At 34.8% G+C, this 20600-nt stretch overlaps 1 protein-coding gene across 1 annotated transcript; it reads right to left on the bottom strand.

Annotated features, from left to right (window-relative positions):
- Positions 1 to 1037: 1037 nt before the first annotated feature.
- Positions 1038 to 1571, bottom strand: LOC137651057 (uncharacterized). Its single transcript, XM_068384195.1, has one exon. It carries the CDS (start codon positions 1569 to 1571, stop codon positions 1038 to 1040), a length of 534 nt encoding a protein of 177 aa, XP_068240296.1.
- Between the last annotated feature and the right edge of the window lie 19029 nt (positions 1572 to 20600).

The raw sequence follows: 20600 nt of genomic DNA, 5'->3' as shown, positions 1-20600 counted from the left end.
TGGAATCCTGAGCCATAGGATTCCCATATTTAAATTTTAGGATGGATTCCTGAGCCATAGGATTCCCATATTTAAATTTTAAGATGGATTCCTGAGCCATAGGATTCCCATATTTAAATTTTAGAAAAGATTCCTGAGCCATAGGATTCCCATATTTAAATTTTAGGATGGATTCCTGAGCCATAGGATTCCCATATTTAAATTTTAGAAAAGATTCCTGAGCCATAGGATTCCCATATTTAAATTTTAGGATGGGTTCCTGAGCCATAGGATTCCCATATTTAAATTTGAGGATGGAATCCTGACCCATAGGATTCCCATATTTATTCTTGGATGGATTCCTGGGCCATAGGGTTCCTATATCTAAATTTTAGGAAGGATTCCTGAGCCATAGGTTTCCCATATTTAAATGCTAGGATGGTTTCCTGAGCCATACGATTCCCATATTTAAATTTTAAGATGGGTTCCTGAGCCATAGGATTTCCATATTTAAATTTTAGGATGGATTCCTGAGCCATAGGTTTTCCATATTCAAATTTTAGGATAGATTCCTCAGCCATAGGATTCCCATATTTAAAGTTTTTGGATGGATTCCTGAGCCATAGGATTCCCATATTTAAATTTTAGGATGGATTCCTGAGCCATAGGATTCCCATATTCAAATTTTAGGATAGATTCCTGTGCCATAGGTTTCCCATATTCAAATTTTAGGATGGATTCCTGAGCCATAGGATTCCCATATTTAAATTTTAGGATGGATTCCTGAGCCATAGGTTTTCCATATTCAAATTTTAGGATAGATTCCTCAGCCATAGGATTCCCATATTTAAAGTTTTTGGATGGATTCCTGAGCCATAGGATTCCCATATTTAAATTTTAGGATAGATTCCTGAGCCATAGGTTTCCCATATTCAAATTTTAGGATGGATTCCTGTGCCATAGGTTTCCCATATTCAAATTTTAGGATGGATTCCTGTGCCATAGGATTCCCATATTCAAATTTTAGGATAGATTCCTCAGCCATAGGATTCCCATATTTAAAGTTTTTGGATGGATTCCTGAGCCATAGGATTCCCATATTTAAATTTTAGGATAGATTCCTGAGCCATAGGTTTCCCATATTCAAATTTTAGGATGGATTCCTGTGCCATAGGTTTCCCATATTCAAATTTTAGGATGGATTCCTGTGCCATAGGTTTCCCATATTCAAATTTTAGGATGGATTCCTGTGCCATAGGTTTCCCATATTCAAATTTTAGGATGGATTCCTGTGCCATAGGTTTCCCATGTTCAAATTTTAGGATGGATTCCTGTGCCATAGGTTTCCCATGTTCAAATTTTAGGATGGATTCCTGTGCCATAGGATTCCCATATTCAAATTTTAGGATGGATTCCTGTGCCATAGGATTCCCATATTCAAATTTTAGGATGGATTCCTGTGCCATAGGATTCCCATATTCAAATTTTAGGATGGATTCCTGTGCCATAGGTTTCCCATATTCAAATTTTAGGATGGATTCCTGTGCCATAGGTTTCCCATATTCAAATTTTAGGATGGATTCCTGTGCCATAGGATTCCCATGTTTAAATTTTAGGAACACTAGCCTGGATTTCTTCTCTTGAAAAAGAGATAGGGCTCTCCTATTCACACATATTCATTAACTATTATTGCATCCACCCATGAAACGTTTAAAGATTTTAAAGCCTTCCATGAATGGCAGAGGCAAGGAACAGTGAGATTGACCTATCGTGCAGGACAATGCCCTAAAGACTGACCCTATAATGATCAGAGCCCATCCAAACTAGGACCAGAGAGGGACAGGCAATGGCTTCTGATGACTCAGCAGGTAGATCTATAGGCTTCCCAAAACCCCCCCATCCTTAGCTCACAAGGATGGTGAGGTTGCGGCGACCAAGGAAACGAACGAGTTTGAGCGGGACCACAGAAGGAAAGTTATAAGACTGACAACATTTTTCTTTTTCTTTTTTAGAAAAAAAAATTATCAAAACAGAGGATGTACACTGCATGACAATTCAACTCTGCAAATGCAAAACATGTTCATTTCACACTCCATTCACAAGTGCATTAGAGATATGATAAGAAAACAGGTTTTGTTCAAGTCGTTCCTAAACAATGAGAGAAAAGATAAAAGAAACGCTTCTCTCATTCTGAAAAAAAAGAGCTCTAGAGAGGCTATCGGCTATCACATTATTCCTCTCCCTTTACATGATCCGTCTTCAGATTATAATCTTTTAATTCTAAGCTCCAACTCATTATTATTATTATTATTATTATTATTATTATTATTATTACTACTACTACTAGTACCACTAATATTATTATCATTATTATTATTACTACTACTAGTACCACTATTATTATTATTATTATTATTATTATTATTATTACTACTACTACTACTACTACTGCTAAGTTACAACCCGCGTTGGAAATACAAGATGTTATAAGTCAGGGTCTCCAAAAAGGAAAAACAGACCATTGAGGAAAGAAAACAGGGAAATAAAAAAACCACAAAACAAGTATTTTAGTAGAGGTTTTAGACGTTTATCCATATTCTAAAATCTTCCCCAAAATAAACTAGCGAATTGTGATCAATATATTCAATTAAACCAGGAATATTATTTTCGTTAAATCTGAAAGAAGCATTGCAAGGTTGAAGCTAAACTTTACCTGATTCCTTCTTAATTGTTGAATAATTTCTCTGAGCTTTTATTCAGTTTCTTCGTCCAGTTCACTTCTTGCAATAAGACTCCTCCTGTGCCAATGTTACTGGAATCGATAGCTAAATTAAGTTACCTTTTACAATCTGGTAACAATACAGTAGTATTGGAGCGTGAATATGTAAAGCCTTTGATTCATTGAAAGCTTATATATAAATATATATATATATATATATATATATATATATATATATATATATATATATATATATATATATATATATATGCATGCATGCATGCATGTATATATCATCTCCTCCTGCGCCTATTAACGCAAAGGGCCTCGGTTAGGTGTCGCCAGTCGCGTCAATTTAAGCTTTTAATTGAATACTTCTCCATTCATCATCTCCTGCTTCACGCTTCATAGTCCTCAGCCATGAAGGCTGGTGAACTAAACTTTATATATATATATATATATATATATATATATATATATATATATATATATATATATATATATATGTGTGTGTGTGTGTGTGTGTGTGTGTGTGTGTGTGTGTGTGCTTGTGGATATGCTTTTCTCTGCGTGTGTAAACAACAACAGTAAAGCAGTAAAGGGTTACATTATAAAAGAAAACACAATGGAATTGTATGATGAATATTTTTAACATGAAAAAAAAAATCTTTAAAAAATACATTAATTGATTACATTGGACTGATGACAATTCTTAGAAATTTTATCAAAGATTACGTCTTATAAACTGATAAGATTCCCTATATATTATACCACAATGTGTTCATATTTTTCCCTGTGTGTAAGAACTATAGTCTACGGTCTATAAACGCCCCGTTTAGAATATCAGACTTCCAATTTATTATAAAGAATGAGGAACGTAACGTCCCTGAGATGGAAAATTGCTGTCAAGGCATTCACTTAGATTGTATTTCAGTCATTTTCAGTCGGGGTGAGCTCTCATTTATCGAATATTATTACAAGATAATCCCACGCGCTCACGAGCATAAAGGACACTAACGCTTAATTGTCATAGGTAACGAGAATTTTAGAAATATTTTTGGAAGGAAGAGCATCTGAGAAAAGAGAGAGAGAGAGAGAGAGAGAGAGAGAGAGAGAGAGAGAGAGAGAGAGAGGTACAATTCTCTCCCGCATGTCACTTTTGTAAGAGTTTTGCGTATAACCCCTCACGCCAGACGTCTTAATTTCCTTGAATATGAAGAAAAGGTACAACACCGAGTAAACAAGAGAGAATCTTATGAATTTTTTATGAAGAGGTTCATCCTGTTGGAGCTTGGAAGATCTTGGCGAGACCATTTCACTTGTCATGATGATACGATTTCTCTCTCTCTCTCTCTCTCTCTCTCTCTCTCTCTCTCTCTCTCTCTCTCTCTCTCTCTCATTATTATTATCATTATTATTATTATCATTATTATTATTATTATTATTATTATTATTATTATTGTTCTTATTTTTATTATTATTATTATTATTATTATTATTATTATTATTATTATTATTATTATTTCTTTTATTATTATTTTTATTATTATTATTATTATTATTATTATTATCATTATTATTATTATTAATTGCTAATTAAATCACTATAAACCCAAGGGCTCCAACAAGGAAAAAATAGCCTAGTAAGGAAAGGATATAAGGAAATAAATAAACTACAAAAAAATAATGACCAATTAAATCAAAACACTTCAAGAACATCAACAACATTAAAAATATGATTTCAAAACACAAACTATATAAATATATTTATATCAGCCTGTTCACCATAAAAAACATTCGCTGCAAGTTTGAACTCTTAAGACAATCATACCAACTAGCGGAACCCGTGTAAATTACACGAAATTATATTTTCAATACTAATTATCTTGTTCCTAACCTATACATGTTTGAATAAAATGTCCCGAGATTAGTTTTATAACCTAGGTTATGGAAATTGATAGAACTCAATTTTTTGTCTGATATTTGAAAAAAGAGTCAGGTGCTAAAGACAAAATTGGGAAAACTATATAAGATGTGCTTTGGTTAAGTAATCAAAGTCTAATGTGAATTTGTAAGAGTATACCATGAAATTTTTTCCGTTTTCTTTAAAGTGTGAATGTGTAGAAGTATACCATGAAATTATTTCCGTTTTCTTCAAAGCGTGACACAAAATAAATTACACACACGCAATCGTATTAATATATAGATGACTCGTGTCTCCTACATTCTCTTTATTTCATATTAGAATCTCTCATTTAAGACACGCAATTACAGCTTTCATATTCAGGCCAATTATTACTCCTCATACATGACCTCTGAAATATGTTGCAAGATTCAATAATGATTTCAGGAAACTATGCACCAACATCGTCAAGTATTTAAAAGTTATATAAATGCTGTAGGGAAACGATTGTGTTTATACCCATATATACATATATTTACACACACACATTTATATATATACACACACACACACACATATATATATGTGTATATATATATATATATGTATATATATATATATATATATATATATATATATATATATATATATATATATATATATGTTACGGGCCACTGGTTCGAGTCCGGCCTTGCTTAAGGGACTAAAGGGCCATAACAAAACAAATAACAATGGTAGGTCGCCAGTCAGCAATGATACAAGGAATACTGACAAATATATGTATTTACAATAACATTTAAATAAAATTTAATAAAAGAAAAGGGGAACACAACAGCTAATTATTTATATTATAATTTATGCCACGATGAGCTTCGGATGGAGTTTGGGGGGACCGTGGATGAAACTCCAGCAAAGCAATCACGTTCCCTGGAAGGGGGAAATAAATTGAATTATTATCAGCACACTTACTTCTACCGGCTGGGAACACGATGAAGTCGTGTGGTTAAAACTTTTAAGCAAATTAATGAAAATGCAAAGCTAGGGATTTAAACGTTACACATGGGAATCAACACTGTCACAGGGTAAATATATTAAAACTAGGACTAAACAGCACACGTGGTCTGGGTATAGGGGATAGGATACAAGGTTCAGTGGGTAGGATTTCTTTAGAGGATAAGGAAAATGGGATGTGATAAGGAAGGGATGGGAGGTTGGGTAAGGATATTGAGAATCTCAAATCAGACACCTTACCTTAGTAAAAAAGACTCTGGTTCCTTCCCTTCTGGAAGAATATGTAAACAGAGGTCCTGCCTCCCTTGATGTCTTGAGGGTAAAGAGCGCTGGTGGTTCCCTCAAGGAGGCTGAGTCACGAAGAAAGAAGAGGAGATGTTATCCTCATGGAGGTTGAGATTAGAAGAGGAGATGTTATCCTCATGGAGGTTGAGATAAGAAGAAAAGGAGATGTTCTCCTAATGGAGGCTGAGTCGCGAAGAAGGATCTCCAGTTTTCCCTGGGTAGATCAACCCCACTTGACCCCCAATTGAGGGGGGCGGGTAGGGGGGATTGGCCTGACCGGTGTCCTATTGGTCAGGCTTGGTCACGTGTCTCGTAGAAGGTAGCTGAAATTAAGATCTCAGGGGGAGTAGACTGGTATAGGATGGTGGGAGGGGGGTGAGACTCTGGGTAGGGTCCCAAAACTCGTGGCATTTCGACCCATGCTTGCTGGCGGGGTCTTTTGTTATTTGAAAAAAGGTGGCGTAATGACCGCCATCACTAACAATATATATATATATATATATATATGTGTGTGTGTGTGCATATATATATATATATATATATATATATATATATATATATATATATATATATATATATAATATATGTGTGTGTGTGTTTGTGTGTGTGTGATATATATATGCATATATATATGACTGTATATATATATATATATATATATATATATATATATATATATATATATATATATATATATATATATATATATATATATATATATATATATACATATATACATACATATATATGCGTGTGTGTATATATATGCATGTATATATATATATATGTATATATGTATATATATATATATATATATATATATATATATATATATATATATATATATATATATATATATATGTATATATATATGGTGGATTCCGATATATACAAGTCAAATCTTCAGTCCATATATTTAGGAGATTTACTGCAGTACTTTTACGAGACAAACTGAAAATATGTATTTTTCAATAAAAGAATAATGAACATTTTACAAGAAAATATTACAAAAAATATTTTTCATAAGGATAATAATGAAAAATTTACAAGAAATTACTACACAACTTTTAGAAGACAAAATAGAAAAATTCATTTGAATAATAATGAAAATTTTTCAAGAAATTTTACAAAAGCAAAAAAATATTTTTCATTATAATGATAATGAAAAATTTACAAAAACATACTATACAACTTTTAGAAGATAAAATTAAAAAAAAAAAAAATTCATATGAAGAATAATGTTAATTTTACGACAAACTACTACTCAACGTGTAGAAGAATCATGATAATTTTACTAGAAAACAGAATGAAAAAAGAATAATGAGAACATGAAACAAGATAAACATATGTAGTCATATTGTTTCTCCGTTATCATATCAAAAATGTAAAACCTTGCCACTGTACCAACCGTGTGTCACACGATCGTACATAAATTATTTTGTATATATTATGCTTGTATCTGCGCTCTTCCCTCGCACTAAAAAGAACCAGAATAAACATGTCTGGGTGTTGCCTATGTAACATTGTCATTTTCTCGAACATGTATTATCCTGTTGCCTTGAGGTTTTGTATATAAAGGAGAGTGTTCTTTAATAAAGTAAATCAGTTGATTGCATCCTGCCTTTGAGTTCACAACCTTCTCTACGGCACCGTCACATTGGTGACCCCGGAAGTCGACCTCAGTCCCACCGCCTTCCACCCCCACCCCCCTCGCCCCTCCATTGTTGGTACTATGACAGACTCTACAGAAGTTGGCGCTGCGGCTGTTCCATTGAAACTTTCACCATTCGCCAGCGGAGAGGCGTTTGCTTGGTTTCAGCGCGCAGAAGTCCAGTATCGCATCAACGGCGTGACTCGCTCAACCACCAAAGCAGATTATGTTCTCACGGCGATACCCGAGGATACCTTCCCAGAAATATCCGACTGGCTTTGTGAACAAAGAGACACTCCAATAGTGTATGACGCCCTCAAAACATAGCTTCTGCAGCAGTACTCGCCGTCGCCAGCCGCTCGTAGAGCAAAGCTTTTTCAGCTCTCTCAACAACCGTTGGGGGACCAAAGGGCTTCGCTTCCCCTCAGGGAAATGACCAGTATCGCTCACCTTCAACCTGCCGCAGATGGCTCTCCTCATGAGGTGAACCTAATTCGTGCCCTTTGGATACGCCGTTTACCCGGACCTATTCGCGCTGCCATTCCCGATGTCGATAGTTTACCCATAAAGGACTTGATGACCAAAGCCGACGCCCTTATGGACAGCCACTTCAAGACCTCCATCAACACCTCCACCCCTGACGAAGAGGATGCCTATTCAACGTCAACCGAAGCTGATATGAATACCGTAGGACATACACGCCTACCCCGTGACGTGCCGAAGCGGCGACAAAGCCACCCACCACCCACCAGAAGTCCAGTATCGCATCAACGGCGTGACTCGCTCAACCACCAAAGCAGATTATGTTCTCACGGCGATACCCGAGGATACCTTCCCAGAAATATCCGACTGGCTTTGTGAACAAAGAGACACTCCAATAGTGTATGACGCCCTCAAAACATAGCTTCTGCAGCAGTACTCGCCGTCGCCAGCCGCTCGTATAGCAAAGCTTTTTCAGCTCTCTCAACAACCGTTGGGGGACCAAAGGGCTTCGCTTGCCCTCAGGGAAATGACCAGTATCGCTCACCTTCAACCTGCCGCAGATGGCTCTCCTCATGAGGTGAACCTAATTCGTGCCCTTTGGATACGCCGTTTACCCGGACCTATACGCGCTGCCATTCCCGATGTCGATAGTTTACCCATAAAGGACTTGATGACCAAAGCCGACGCCCTTATGGACAGCCACTTCAAGACCTCCATCAACACCTCCACCCCTGACGAAGAGGATGCCTATTCAACGTCAACCGAAGCTGATATGAATACCGTAGGACATACACGCCTACCCCGTGACGTGCCGAAGCGACGACAAAGCCACCCACCACCCACCAATCGCTCGCGTCCCAACAAACGACTTCTACAGCCACTTACTGCCTCCCATCCACCGCAGTTTTGCTACTACCACTTCAGATTCGGGGCAACCGCGAAGAAATGTGCCGAGGATTGTCAGTGGCCAAAAATCGTGTAAGTAGGCCATCGCTCGTGGCGGTGGCCTCCCGTGTTTCTAATCTTTTCTTTTTACATGATGCAGGAGCGGGCGTGCGATTTTTGGTAGACACGGGTACATGTCGTTCTCTTTTGCCAAGGAAACTCTTCAAGACACGACGTAGTCTGTCTACATCTGCCGACGTCCGCTTGGTAGCTGCCAACGGATCTGCGATACCCACCTACGGTTACGAGAACCTCACGTTATCGTTCGGAATTGGTAAATTCAATTGGAAGTTTCTCGTGGCTGACGTCACAATGCCAATCCTCGGTGCGGATTTCCTCTCTCATTTCCACCTTCTGGTCGATGTCTCCCACCGACGATTGGTCAACGCAGACTCGTACTTGTCGACACCTCTTCAACCCGCCCCCTCTAACCTGGCTCTCCACATCAGCGCACCCACGGATGACTACGCACACGTCCTCACGTCGTACCCGGAAGTTTTCCGTCCAGAACTTCGCCAAACGCCCACGGTTCCTGCCAAGCACGGTATTTATCACCATATCAAAACGATGGGACCCCCTTTCTTCGCAAAATTCAGACGTCTGGCACCGGAACGATTGGACGCCGCCAAACAGACGTGTGCCGAAATGGAGGAAATGGGCCTTTGCCAAAAGGCCTCCAGCCCATGGTCGTCACCCTTACACATCGTTCTGAAGAAAGACGGCTCCCTCCGTCCGTGCAGGGATTACAGGCGCCTGAACATGCAAACAGAACCGGATCACTCCATGTACCAACCGTGTGTCACACGATCGTACATAAATTATTTTGTATATATTATGCTTGTATATGCGCTCTTCCCTCGCACTAAAAAGAACCAGAATAAACATGTCTGGGTGTCGCCTATGTAACATTGTCATTTTCTCGAACATGTATTTTCCTGTTGCCTTGAGGTTTTGTATATAAAGGAGAGTGTTCTTTAATAAAGTAACTCAGTTGATTGCATCCTGCCTTTAAGTTCACAACCTTCTCTACGGCACCGTCACACCACGGTTTATAAATGTTCCTCGTAACAACAGCTCGTAAATGAGGAGTTAGGAGAATAGATTTAAAGATATTCCTTTTTATAAAGATCTGCAAAGACAGCTGAAAGTGAGATAAGGAGACGTGATATTCAAGGTGTCTTTTAGAATGTGGGTTGCATTAGGTGGTAACTATAGAACGATGAGGATGGTTATGTTTCCACAGGGATATTTAGAGAGAGAGAGAGAGAGAGAGAGAGAGAGAGAGAGAGAGAGAGAGAGAGAGAGATTAACAAGTAAAAAAGAGAAAGACAGATTGGCAAGAAAGACAGAGAGAGAGAGAGAGATTGACAAGTAAAGAGAGAAAGACAGATTGACAAGAGAGAGAGAGAGAGAGAGAGAGAGAGAGAGAGAGAGAGAGAGAGAGAGAGACTGATTGACTTTTGAGAGAGAAAGACAGATTGACAAGAAAAAGAGAGAAAGACAGATTGACAAAGAGAGAGGCAGATTGACAAGAGAGAGAGAGAGAGAGAGATTAACAAGAAATAGAGAGAAAGACAGATTGACAAGAGAAAGAGAGAGGCAGATTAACAAAAGAGAGAGAGAGAGAGAGAGAGAGAGAGAGAGAGAGAGAGAGAGAGAGAGAGAGAGGAGATTGTTTTGTGTGAGAGAGAGCCAGATAGATTAACAAGAAAAAGAGAGAAAGACAGATTGACAAGAGAGAGAGAGAGAGAGAGAGAGAGAGAGAGAGAGAGAGAGAGAGAGAGAGATTAACAAGAAAAAGAGGAAAAGACAGATTGACAAAGAGAGAGAGAGAGAGAGAGAGAGAGAGAGAGAGAGAGAGAGAGAGAGAGAGAGATTAACAAGAAAAAGAGATAAAGACTGATTGACAAGAGAGAGAGAGGCAGATTAACAAAAGAGAGAGAGAGAGAGAGAGAGAGAGAGAGAGAGAGAGAGAGAGAGAGAGAGAGAGAGAGAGAGAGAGAGAGATTGTTTTGTGTGAGAGAGAGAAAGACAGATTAACAAGAAAAAGAGAGACAGATTGACAAGAAAGAGAGAGCCAGATTGACAAGAGAGAGAGAGAGAGAGAGAGAGAGAGACAGACAGACAGATTGACTTGTGAGAGAGAAAGATGGATTAACAAGAGAAAGAGAGAGAGAGAGAGAGAGAGAGAGAGAGAGAGAGAGAGAGGGAGAGAGAGAGATTGACTTGCGAGAGAGAAAGACAGATTAACAAGAAAAGAGAGAGAGAGATTGACAAGAAAGAGAGAGGTAGATTGACAAAAGGAGAGAGAGAGAGAGAGAGAGAGAAGAGAGAGAAGGAGAGAGAGAGAGATTAACAAGAAAAAAAGAGAAAGACAGATTGGAGAGAGAGAGAGAGAGAGAGAGAGGAGAGAGAGAGAGAGAGAGAGAGAGAGAGAGAGATTTCTCCAAACGGGCATTAAATGCATTAGTTGCCTCACGACCCCTTATCGGGTGAGGTGTGGGGGTGGGGTGGCTGGAGGTTAGAAATCGTAAAACGGGGTGGGGGGTGTAAGAAGGGTGTTCAATGAGTTACTTAAATCCCTCATTATTTTATCAAGACGATATCAAATATAATTAGCGTGACGTTTCACGTCTCCATTTCACAAGATCTTAGAAATTCTCGTGTTTTAAAATTTGCACGCTCCAATTACCAAGATATTTTTTTTTCTATTTCCTTTCAAGCTTTAATTAACTTCTGATTTTCCTTAAAAAAGGATTATGTCTCCGCTTGGTATTTCTGTTTGTCTTCGAGCTCTAATTAATGGGATTTTTAAAGATTTTAATTTTGAGTTTCCAGAGTAAGTACCCTGTCACCAATTAAATAAAAAATTAATTATACAGATTATTCGGGTATCTATGCAAATTGGGTCTCTTTATTCGTAAAAGAAAACCCTAATGACAAAAAATAAATTTTGAGATTAGTTTAAAATAGTTAATTACACTTTATTAAGTGATCCTTTCCATACAATGTGAAATTTATGAATAGACCAAAAGATTTTGTTAATAAAGGTTTCTTACAGAAAATGTAACATCATATTGAAATTAAACTTGATACCTTTATCACCAACGTCTAATCTCATTAATAATGATAATAATAATAATAATAATAATAATAATAATAATAATAATAATAATAATAATAATAGTAATTATTATTGTTATTATTATTATTATTATTATTATTATATTTTAATAGCTAAGCTACAATCCTTGTTGGAAAAGCAAGATTCTAAAGTCCAAGGGCTCCAACAGGGAAAAATAGCCCAATGAGGAAAGGAAACATGGAAATAAATGAACTACAAGAGAAGTAATGAACTATTAAAATAAAATATTTTAAGAACAGTAACAACTTGAAAATAGATCTTTCTTATGAAAACTAAAAAAAAAACTTTAATAAAAACAAAAGGAAGAGTAATAAAATAGAATAGAATAGAATGCCCGAGTGTACTAACCCAAGACAGTGGAAGACCATTGTACAGAGGCTATGGCACTACCCAAGACTAAAGAAAAATGGTTTGATTTTGAAATATCCTGCTCCTAGAAGAGCTGCTTACCATAGCTAGAGTCCCTCCTACCCTTACCAAAAGGAAGACCATGGCAAAGAGCCTAGGGCACTACCAAAGACTAAAGATCAGCGGTTTGATTTTGGAGTGTCCTTGTCCTAGAAGGTCTGCTGACCATAGCTAAAGAGTCTCTTCTATCCTTGCCAAACCAAAGAGCATGGTACAGAGGCTATGAAGTTACCCAGACTAGAACACAATGGCTTCATTTTGGATTATCCTTCTCCTAGGAGAAATACTTACCATAGCTAAAAAGTCTCTTCTAGAAATGAAAAGTAGCCACTGAACTAAAAGCTCCCAATCAAAGTAATACAAACACATTTAACATCAGCCATATAGTCTCTTCCAGCAATGAAAAGTAGCCACTGAACTAAAAACTCTTAATCAAAGTAATACAAACACATTTAACATCCGCCATTAAAAGTGGAAAGGAACGCATTGAAACTATCACATTTAGACAGAATGGGAAATCAAGCGAACATCAAACACACGTTCAGTAATCAACAGTTGATATTCCGGATATCGACCTGGAACTCTTCCTGCGCCATTAGGGAAGACAATAGCCCGGCCTGTTCAAGTTTCGAAGTCCTATTATCTATATTTAGAATTAAGTATTTCCAGATTGAGAGGCGTAATTGCCTGTATGTCTGTCTGTGTGTCTGATTGTCCATTGGGTAAATTAAGTGTTGTACTGTTCTCGGATTGTATCGGAAACGTAGAGGACATTATTAGTGGATTCCTTCTCTCTCTCTCTCTCTCCTCTCTCTCTCTCTCTCTCTCTCTCTCTCTCTCTCTCTCTCTCTCTCTCTCTCTCTAGATTGTCTTGTGCCATATATATATATATATATATATATGTATATATATATATATATATATATATGTGTGTGTGTGTGAGTATATATATATATATATATATATATATATATATATATATATATATATATATATATATATATATATATATATTTACTATTATATGTATATATATGATTATATAGGAATATACATATATACGTATATGATAATCAGATATATTTTATTTAAATTATCTCTCTCTCTCTCTCTCTCTCTCTCTCTCTCTCTCTCTCTCTCTCTCTCTCTCTCTCTCTCTCTCTCTCTCTCTCTCTGCAAAAGAGTCCTACCTGTTTTATCAAAACCATGTTCCAATCATTGGCAACCATTATAATTGAAAAAAAAATAAAAAAAAATCATCAAATGCCTATAAAAAAAAATGATACAAAGAGGGCAATAAAAGGTTCCTCATTAATTACTGCTGAGTAATTAACGTGTATGCCCTTGTGATCACCCTAATTGCTCTCATGGGTATTAACAATACTAGAAAAAAGGCTGGAATACCCTAGAATACCCGGAATACCCTACATGCTATGATTTTCGTTTTGATTTTTTCCAGTTATTGGAATTATGTTTGAGCGTTTTAATGGGTCTTTATTATTATTATTATTATTATTATTATTATCATTATTATTATTATTATTATCATCATCACATCCGCCAACGAATTTGGAAGGAGGTTATGTTTTACCCCCTTTTCGTGTGTTTGTGTGTTTATTTGTGTGTGTTTGTTTGTGAACAGCTTCCTAGCTAAATTTTAATTGCAGAGTAATGAAACTTGCGGGGATTAACTGTTATGTAAAAATCTGGAAATGATTAAATTTTTGAAGGTCAAGGTCAAGGATCAAGATAAATGTCCAATTCACGGAATCAGCCTTAAGTTTGGACATCGTTGTCACGCAGATTTCAAACTTGGTTCATATTTGAGTGTATGAAAATCCACGCCAACTAATACATGTTAAGGTCAAAGGTCAAGGTCAAGGTAGAGAAATAAACCACAGCGGCGGAGATCTGCGCTCTGCTGTGTGTCCCTCCAGTCTATTGCATTAAATCCCACACCTAAACAGTGTCTCAAGGGCTAACTCGACTTCTCTTTCATTGGAAAAACCAATCAGTTATTCATTATTTACTATCTTGCTGACATATCTTGACAAGAATGTCGTGACTACAATTTCTAAAGACTCATTAGGTTGCACGAAAATATCTTCGGAATCCTTAAAATTTTAGATTCGGAATTGAAGAAACTTCTTATTCATAGGGGGGTGAACTGATCTCTCTCTCTCTCTCTCTCTCTCTCTCTCTCTCTCTCTCTCTCTCTCTCTCTCTCTCTCTCTTATATATATATATATATATATATTGTATTTGTAAATTTATACATATTGATATATATACATACATATATATGTATATATATATATATATATATATATATATATATATATATATTCCTGCATATATATTAGTATACAGAGTTTGTATATATATTTCATATGTATATCTATCTAAATATCTATCTATCTATCTATATATATATATATATATATATATATATATATATATATATATACATACATATATAATATGTATATATATATATATATATATGTATGTATGTATGTATGTATATATATATATTATATATATATATATATATATATATATATATATATATATATATATGTACATATAAATATGTATATATATATATATATATATATATATATATATATATATATATATATATATATATATTTATATATATAGGTATATATATATATATATATATATATATATATATATATATATATATATATATATATATATATATATATATATATATATATATATATATATATTATAAGTATGTATATCTGTGTTTGAATGTATTTTTGTTTTTGTAATATTTTTCTATCTCTTGTAAAAGTATTTTTCCTTAACAAAAGATAAACAAGTATTATATGGTTCCAACTGCCATACTCCAGCACGCACGGTTTTATGGTCCCCCAAGATGACGGGTACTTCTTATTTTCCTTCCATATATATTTTCATTTTTGTGTGTTCTTTACATCACTTGAGTTATGTGATCCTATTTGCTTTGCTTTTCGAAATAGTATTTCTAATTTTCTACTCGCTTTTTTATATTGTCTAAGACTCATTAGCATTTATAAAAAAAAAATCCTAAACGAAATATACTGCCCAAGACATAAGAATTAATAATTAATTATCTTCCGTTAATTTTGTTTATTGTCTAAGACTCATTAGCATTTTTAATAAAGACATGAAATTTAATAATAAAAATGTAACAGAAGGAGTTACTAATAATTAAATACATATGTTTCTTTCAATAGTTTATTTAGCAAAATATTTATTTTAATGTTTCAGTTCCTAAAAAAGGTTATTTCAATTGTCCATCACTTAACTTGCGGTTTATTTGTTTCCTTATTTCCTTTCCTCCCTGGTTTATTTTTTCCCTGTTGGACACCTTGGCCTTATAGTATCCTGCTTTTCCAACTAGAGTTGCAGCTTAGCTAATAATAATAATAATAATAATAATAATAATAATAATAATAATAATAATAATAATAATAATAATATTGTCAAAGATTCGTTAGAATAAAAAACAGGCAAAAAATTTGACGAGAAACAATTACCAAAAAAGCTATGACACATTCCTAAGCATTCCCAAATCCATCTTGATTAGGTACTTGGTGCAAATTCCAAGCCTGGAATCGTAAGGTATATGCTCAACCTCGCAATTAAGGCCATTTCATTACGGGAATGTGCCGTTGCATTGCGTATGTCTGTAATTTTACCCGGTGCAAGTGTAATCGCTGAGTTATGGCCGTTTTCAGAAGGAAATCTGAGAGAAAATACTGTATTTGAAGCAGTTATTACATTGCATTCCGCGATATCTCTTTGGCCATTTTCCGATTCGAAGATAGGTGGGTCCTGTAGGGTGTAATTTCGCTTCGTTGTCTGTCTATTAAGACGTAAAACAGTCCTTTTCCTTTGGTCAATTTTATTAAGAGTTGAAAACATTCCTTTCTCTTTGCTCCATTCTACTTAGACTTGAAAACATTCCTTTCTCTTTGCTCAATTCTACTTAGACTTGAAAACATTCCTTTCTCTTTGCTCAATTCTATTTAGACTTGAAAAGATTCCTTTCTCTTTGCTCAATTCTACTTAGACTTGAAAACATTCCATTCTCTTTACTCAATTCTAGTAAGACTTAAAAACATTCCTTTCTCTTTGTTCAGTCCTCCTTGCACTTGAAAACATTCCTTTCTCTTTGCTCAATTCTACTTAGACTTGAAAACATTCCTTTCTCTTTGCTCAATTCCAGTAAGACTTAAAAACATTCCTTTCTCTTTCCTCAGTTCTAGTAAGACTTAAAAACATTCCTTTCTCTTTGCTCAATTCTATATAGACTTGAAAACATTCCTTTCTCTTTGCTCAATTCTACTTAGACTTGAAAACATTCCTTTCTCTTTGCTCACTTCTAGTAAGATTTAAAACATTCCTTTCTCTTTGCTCAATTCTAGTAACACTTAAAAACATTCCTATCTCTTTGCTCAATTCTACTTAGACTTGAAAACATTTCTTTCTCTTTGCTCAATTCTACTTAGACTTGAAAACATTCCTTTCTCTTTGCTCAATTCTACTTAGACTTGAAAACATTCCTTTCTCTTTGCTGAATTTATCAAGACTTAAAAACATTCCATTCTCTTTGCTCAATATTAGTAAGAATTAAAAACATTCCTTTCACTTTGCTCAATTCTAGTAAGACTTAAAAATATTCCTTTCTCTTTGCTAAATTTATCAAGACTTAAAAACATGCCTTTCTCTTTGCTCGATTCTAGTAACACTTAAAAACATTCCTTTCCCTTTGCTCAATTCTAGTAAGCTTTAAAACATTCCTTTCTCTTTGCTAAATTTATCAAGACTTAAAAACATTCCTTTCTCTTTGCTCAAATCTAGCAACACTTAAAAACATTCCTTTCCCTTTGCTCAATTCTAGTAAGATTTAAAACATTCCTTTCTCTTTGCTAAATTTATCAAGACTTAAAAACATTCCTTTCTCTTTGCTCAATTCTAGTAACACTTAAAAACATGCCATTCCCTTTGCTCAATTCTAGTAAGATTTAAAACATTCCTTTCTCTTTGCTAAATTTATCAAGACTTAAAAACATTCCTTTCTCTTTGCTCAAATCTAGCAACACTTAAAAACATTCCTTTCCCTTTGCTCAATTCTAGTAAGATTTAAAACATTCCTTTCTCTTTGCTAAATTTATCAAGACTTAAAAACATTCCTTTCTCTTTGCTCAAATCTAGCAACACTTAAAAACATTCCTTTCCCTTTGCTCAATTCTAGTAAGATTTAAAACATTCCTTTCTCTTTGCTAAATTTATCAAGACTTAAAAACATTCCTTTCTCTTTGCTCAATTCTAGTAACACTTAAAAACATGCCATTCCCTTTGCTCAATTCTAGTAAGATTTAAAACATTCCTTTCTCTTTGCTAAATTTATCAAGACTTAAAAACATTCCTTTCTCTTTGCTCAATTCTAGTAACACTTAAAAACATGCCATTCCCTTTGCTCAATTCTAGTAAGATTTAAAACATTCCTTTCTCTTTGCTAAATTTATCAAGACTTCAAAACATGCCTTTCTCTTTGCTCAATTCTAGTAACACTTAAAAACATTCCTTTCCCTTTGCTCAATTCTAGTAAGATTTAAAACATTCCTTTCTCTTTGCCAAATTTATTAAGAATTAAAAATATGCCTTTCTCTTTGCTCAATTCTAATAAGACTTAAAAATATTCCTTTCTTTTTGCTCAATTCTACTTAGACTTAAAAACATTCCTTTCTCTTTGCTCAATTCTACTTAGACTTGAAAACATTCCTTTCTCTTTGCTCAATTGTAGTAATACTTAAAAACATTCCTTTCCCTTTGCTCAATTCTAGTAAGATTTAAAACATTCCTTTTTTTTTTGGCTAGATTTATCAAAACTTAAAAATATTTCCTTCTATTTAGTCAATTCTAGTACGACTTTAAAACATTCCTTTCTCTTTGCTTGATTTATTAGGACTTAAAAACATTCCTTTCTCTTTGCTTGCTTTATTGGGACATAAAAACTTTCCTTTCTCTTTGCTCAATTCTATTTAGACTTGAAATCATTCCTTTCTCTTTGCTCAATTCTAATAAGACTTAAAAATATTCCTTTCTCTTTGCTCAATTCTAGTAAGACTTAAAAATATTCCTTTCTCTTTGCTCAATTCTAGTAACACTTAAAAATATTCCTTTCTCTTTGCTCAATTCTAGTAAAACTTGAAAACATTTCTTGATAGGGCAATGTCACTCTACCTTGCCTCAGCCATTCATGATCGGCCTTTAAACCTTTAAAAGATGGAACAATGGTGTACGCGACCCATGAAAAAGGACGGCTAAATATTTATATATATATGTGCACACAGGTACACATACCCCCTCATGCTAGGGAATGACTATTTCCTCTCTCCCCTACCCAAAGGACGGGGAGAGCCGAGAGTGACCGGAAATATATATATATATATATATATATATATATATATATATATATATATATATATATATATATATATATATATATGTATATATATATGTATATATGTATATATATATATATATATATATATATATATATATATATATATATATATATATATATATATATATATACATACGTTTGGAAAATATTAGAAACAGTCAAACATACCAAATCTATTAAACGTTTCTGTGTGTGGCTTTGTCAGTCGGAACTTGCCTGGTTCTCGTATTCTTTTTCTCAAAAGATGGAATACCGAAGGGTAACGTAAACAAGTTTGGAAAACATTAATAGACTGTCCAATATAACAAATCTAATGATCGTTTCTGTGTGTGGCTTTACCAATCGGAACTTGCATGATTCATATTTTTTTTTCAAAACAAACGTTTGACAGCTCAAACGTTTTCCCTGCCTCACTCAAAAAGACGGAATCATACTTAATCTAATAAAATCAATCGTGTGACTACCGTGGTTGTCTCGAATGCTCAGCAATAAAGTGGAAATCTCATAAAAACAGGCCTCTATCTTTATAAAGCGATTTTTTTTCTGATATTTTTTTTTTTTACCTACGCCAACAAAGTTGGAAGGAGCTTGTCTTTTTTACAACCCCCCCCCCCCCCCCCCCCCCCGTTTGTGTTAATGAAAATTGTAGGTATTAACGTTTTTTTTTTCTTTTTAAAGCTGGATATTATTCAGTTTTATCAGGTTAAGATCAAACGTCAAGGTCACGGTCAAGCAAAACGTCCAATTCACGTAATCAGCCATAAGTCTGGACTTCATTGTCACAGAGACTTCAAACTTGGTTCGTATTTGAGTGTATGAAAATCCACGACAATTAATTCATGTCAAAGTCAAAGGTCAAGGTTGAGGTTGAGCAAATGGTCGAGAAATAAGCTGCCGTGATGGAGGTCTGCACTCTACTGAGTGCCCCTTTGATTTTTCTCGTTGTTTTTCTTTTTCTGTGAGCGGAAGAGGGTTAATTGAATGAAGGTAACGAATCTAACTTTTTTTTTCTTTCTTTTTTTTATTTTTTTTTTTTTGGGGGGGTGGGGTAACCTCCACGAATTGGATGAATTTATTCCTAGTATTCTGTAGCCTCGCTGGAATAGAGGTGCGGGTTTTTGTCACAGTTAATATTTGCTAAGTTATAAAGATGACGAAGATTCTTGAAACAAACTAATAGGAGGTTTATATATGAATAAATCCTTATATGATAAAGGGCAAGTATCTATCTATCTATCTATCTATCTATCTATATATATATATATATATATATATATAATATATATAGTATGTATTATATATATGAACATATATCACAAGCACACGTGATTTTAATTAATGTAAATATCACCCACGAATGGCATTTAATACCGAATTCTATCTTGAGAATATATATCCACTTGGAATTCATTTTATGGTAACAGCTTCTGGCTGGGTGGGGATTCGAACCACCACCTGTACGGCTGGAAACCATGCCGGCAAAGACCCTACCGACTGAGCTATCAAGAGAGACTAAAAAGTTTATGACAAGTCCCCGTACATATTCCTGTCAAATTCAGGAATCTGTTCACAGACCTGAAATAA

Source organism: Palaemon carinicauda, chromosome 12 (assembly GCF_036898095.1).
Source record: "Palaemon carinicauda isolate YSFRI2023 chromosome 12, ASM3689809v2, whole genome shotgun sequence".
Classification (NCBI taxonomy): Eukaryota; Metazoa; Arthropoda; class Malacostraca; order Decapoda; family Palaemonidae; genus Palaemon; species Palaemon carinicauda.
Note: the sequence above shows the minus strand (reverse complement) of the source record. Positions and strands in the feature narration are given on the sequence as shown.

Bases quoted from the DNA above. Each gene is read 5' to 3' on its own strand.
- LOC137651057 (XM_068384195.1), bottom strand. From the start codon at position 1,571: ATGGCACAGGAATCCATCCTAAAATTTGAATATGGGAAACCTATGGCA.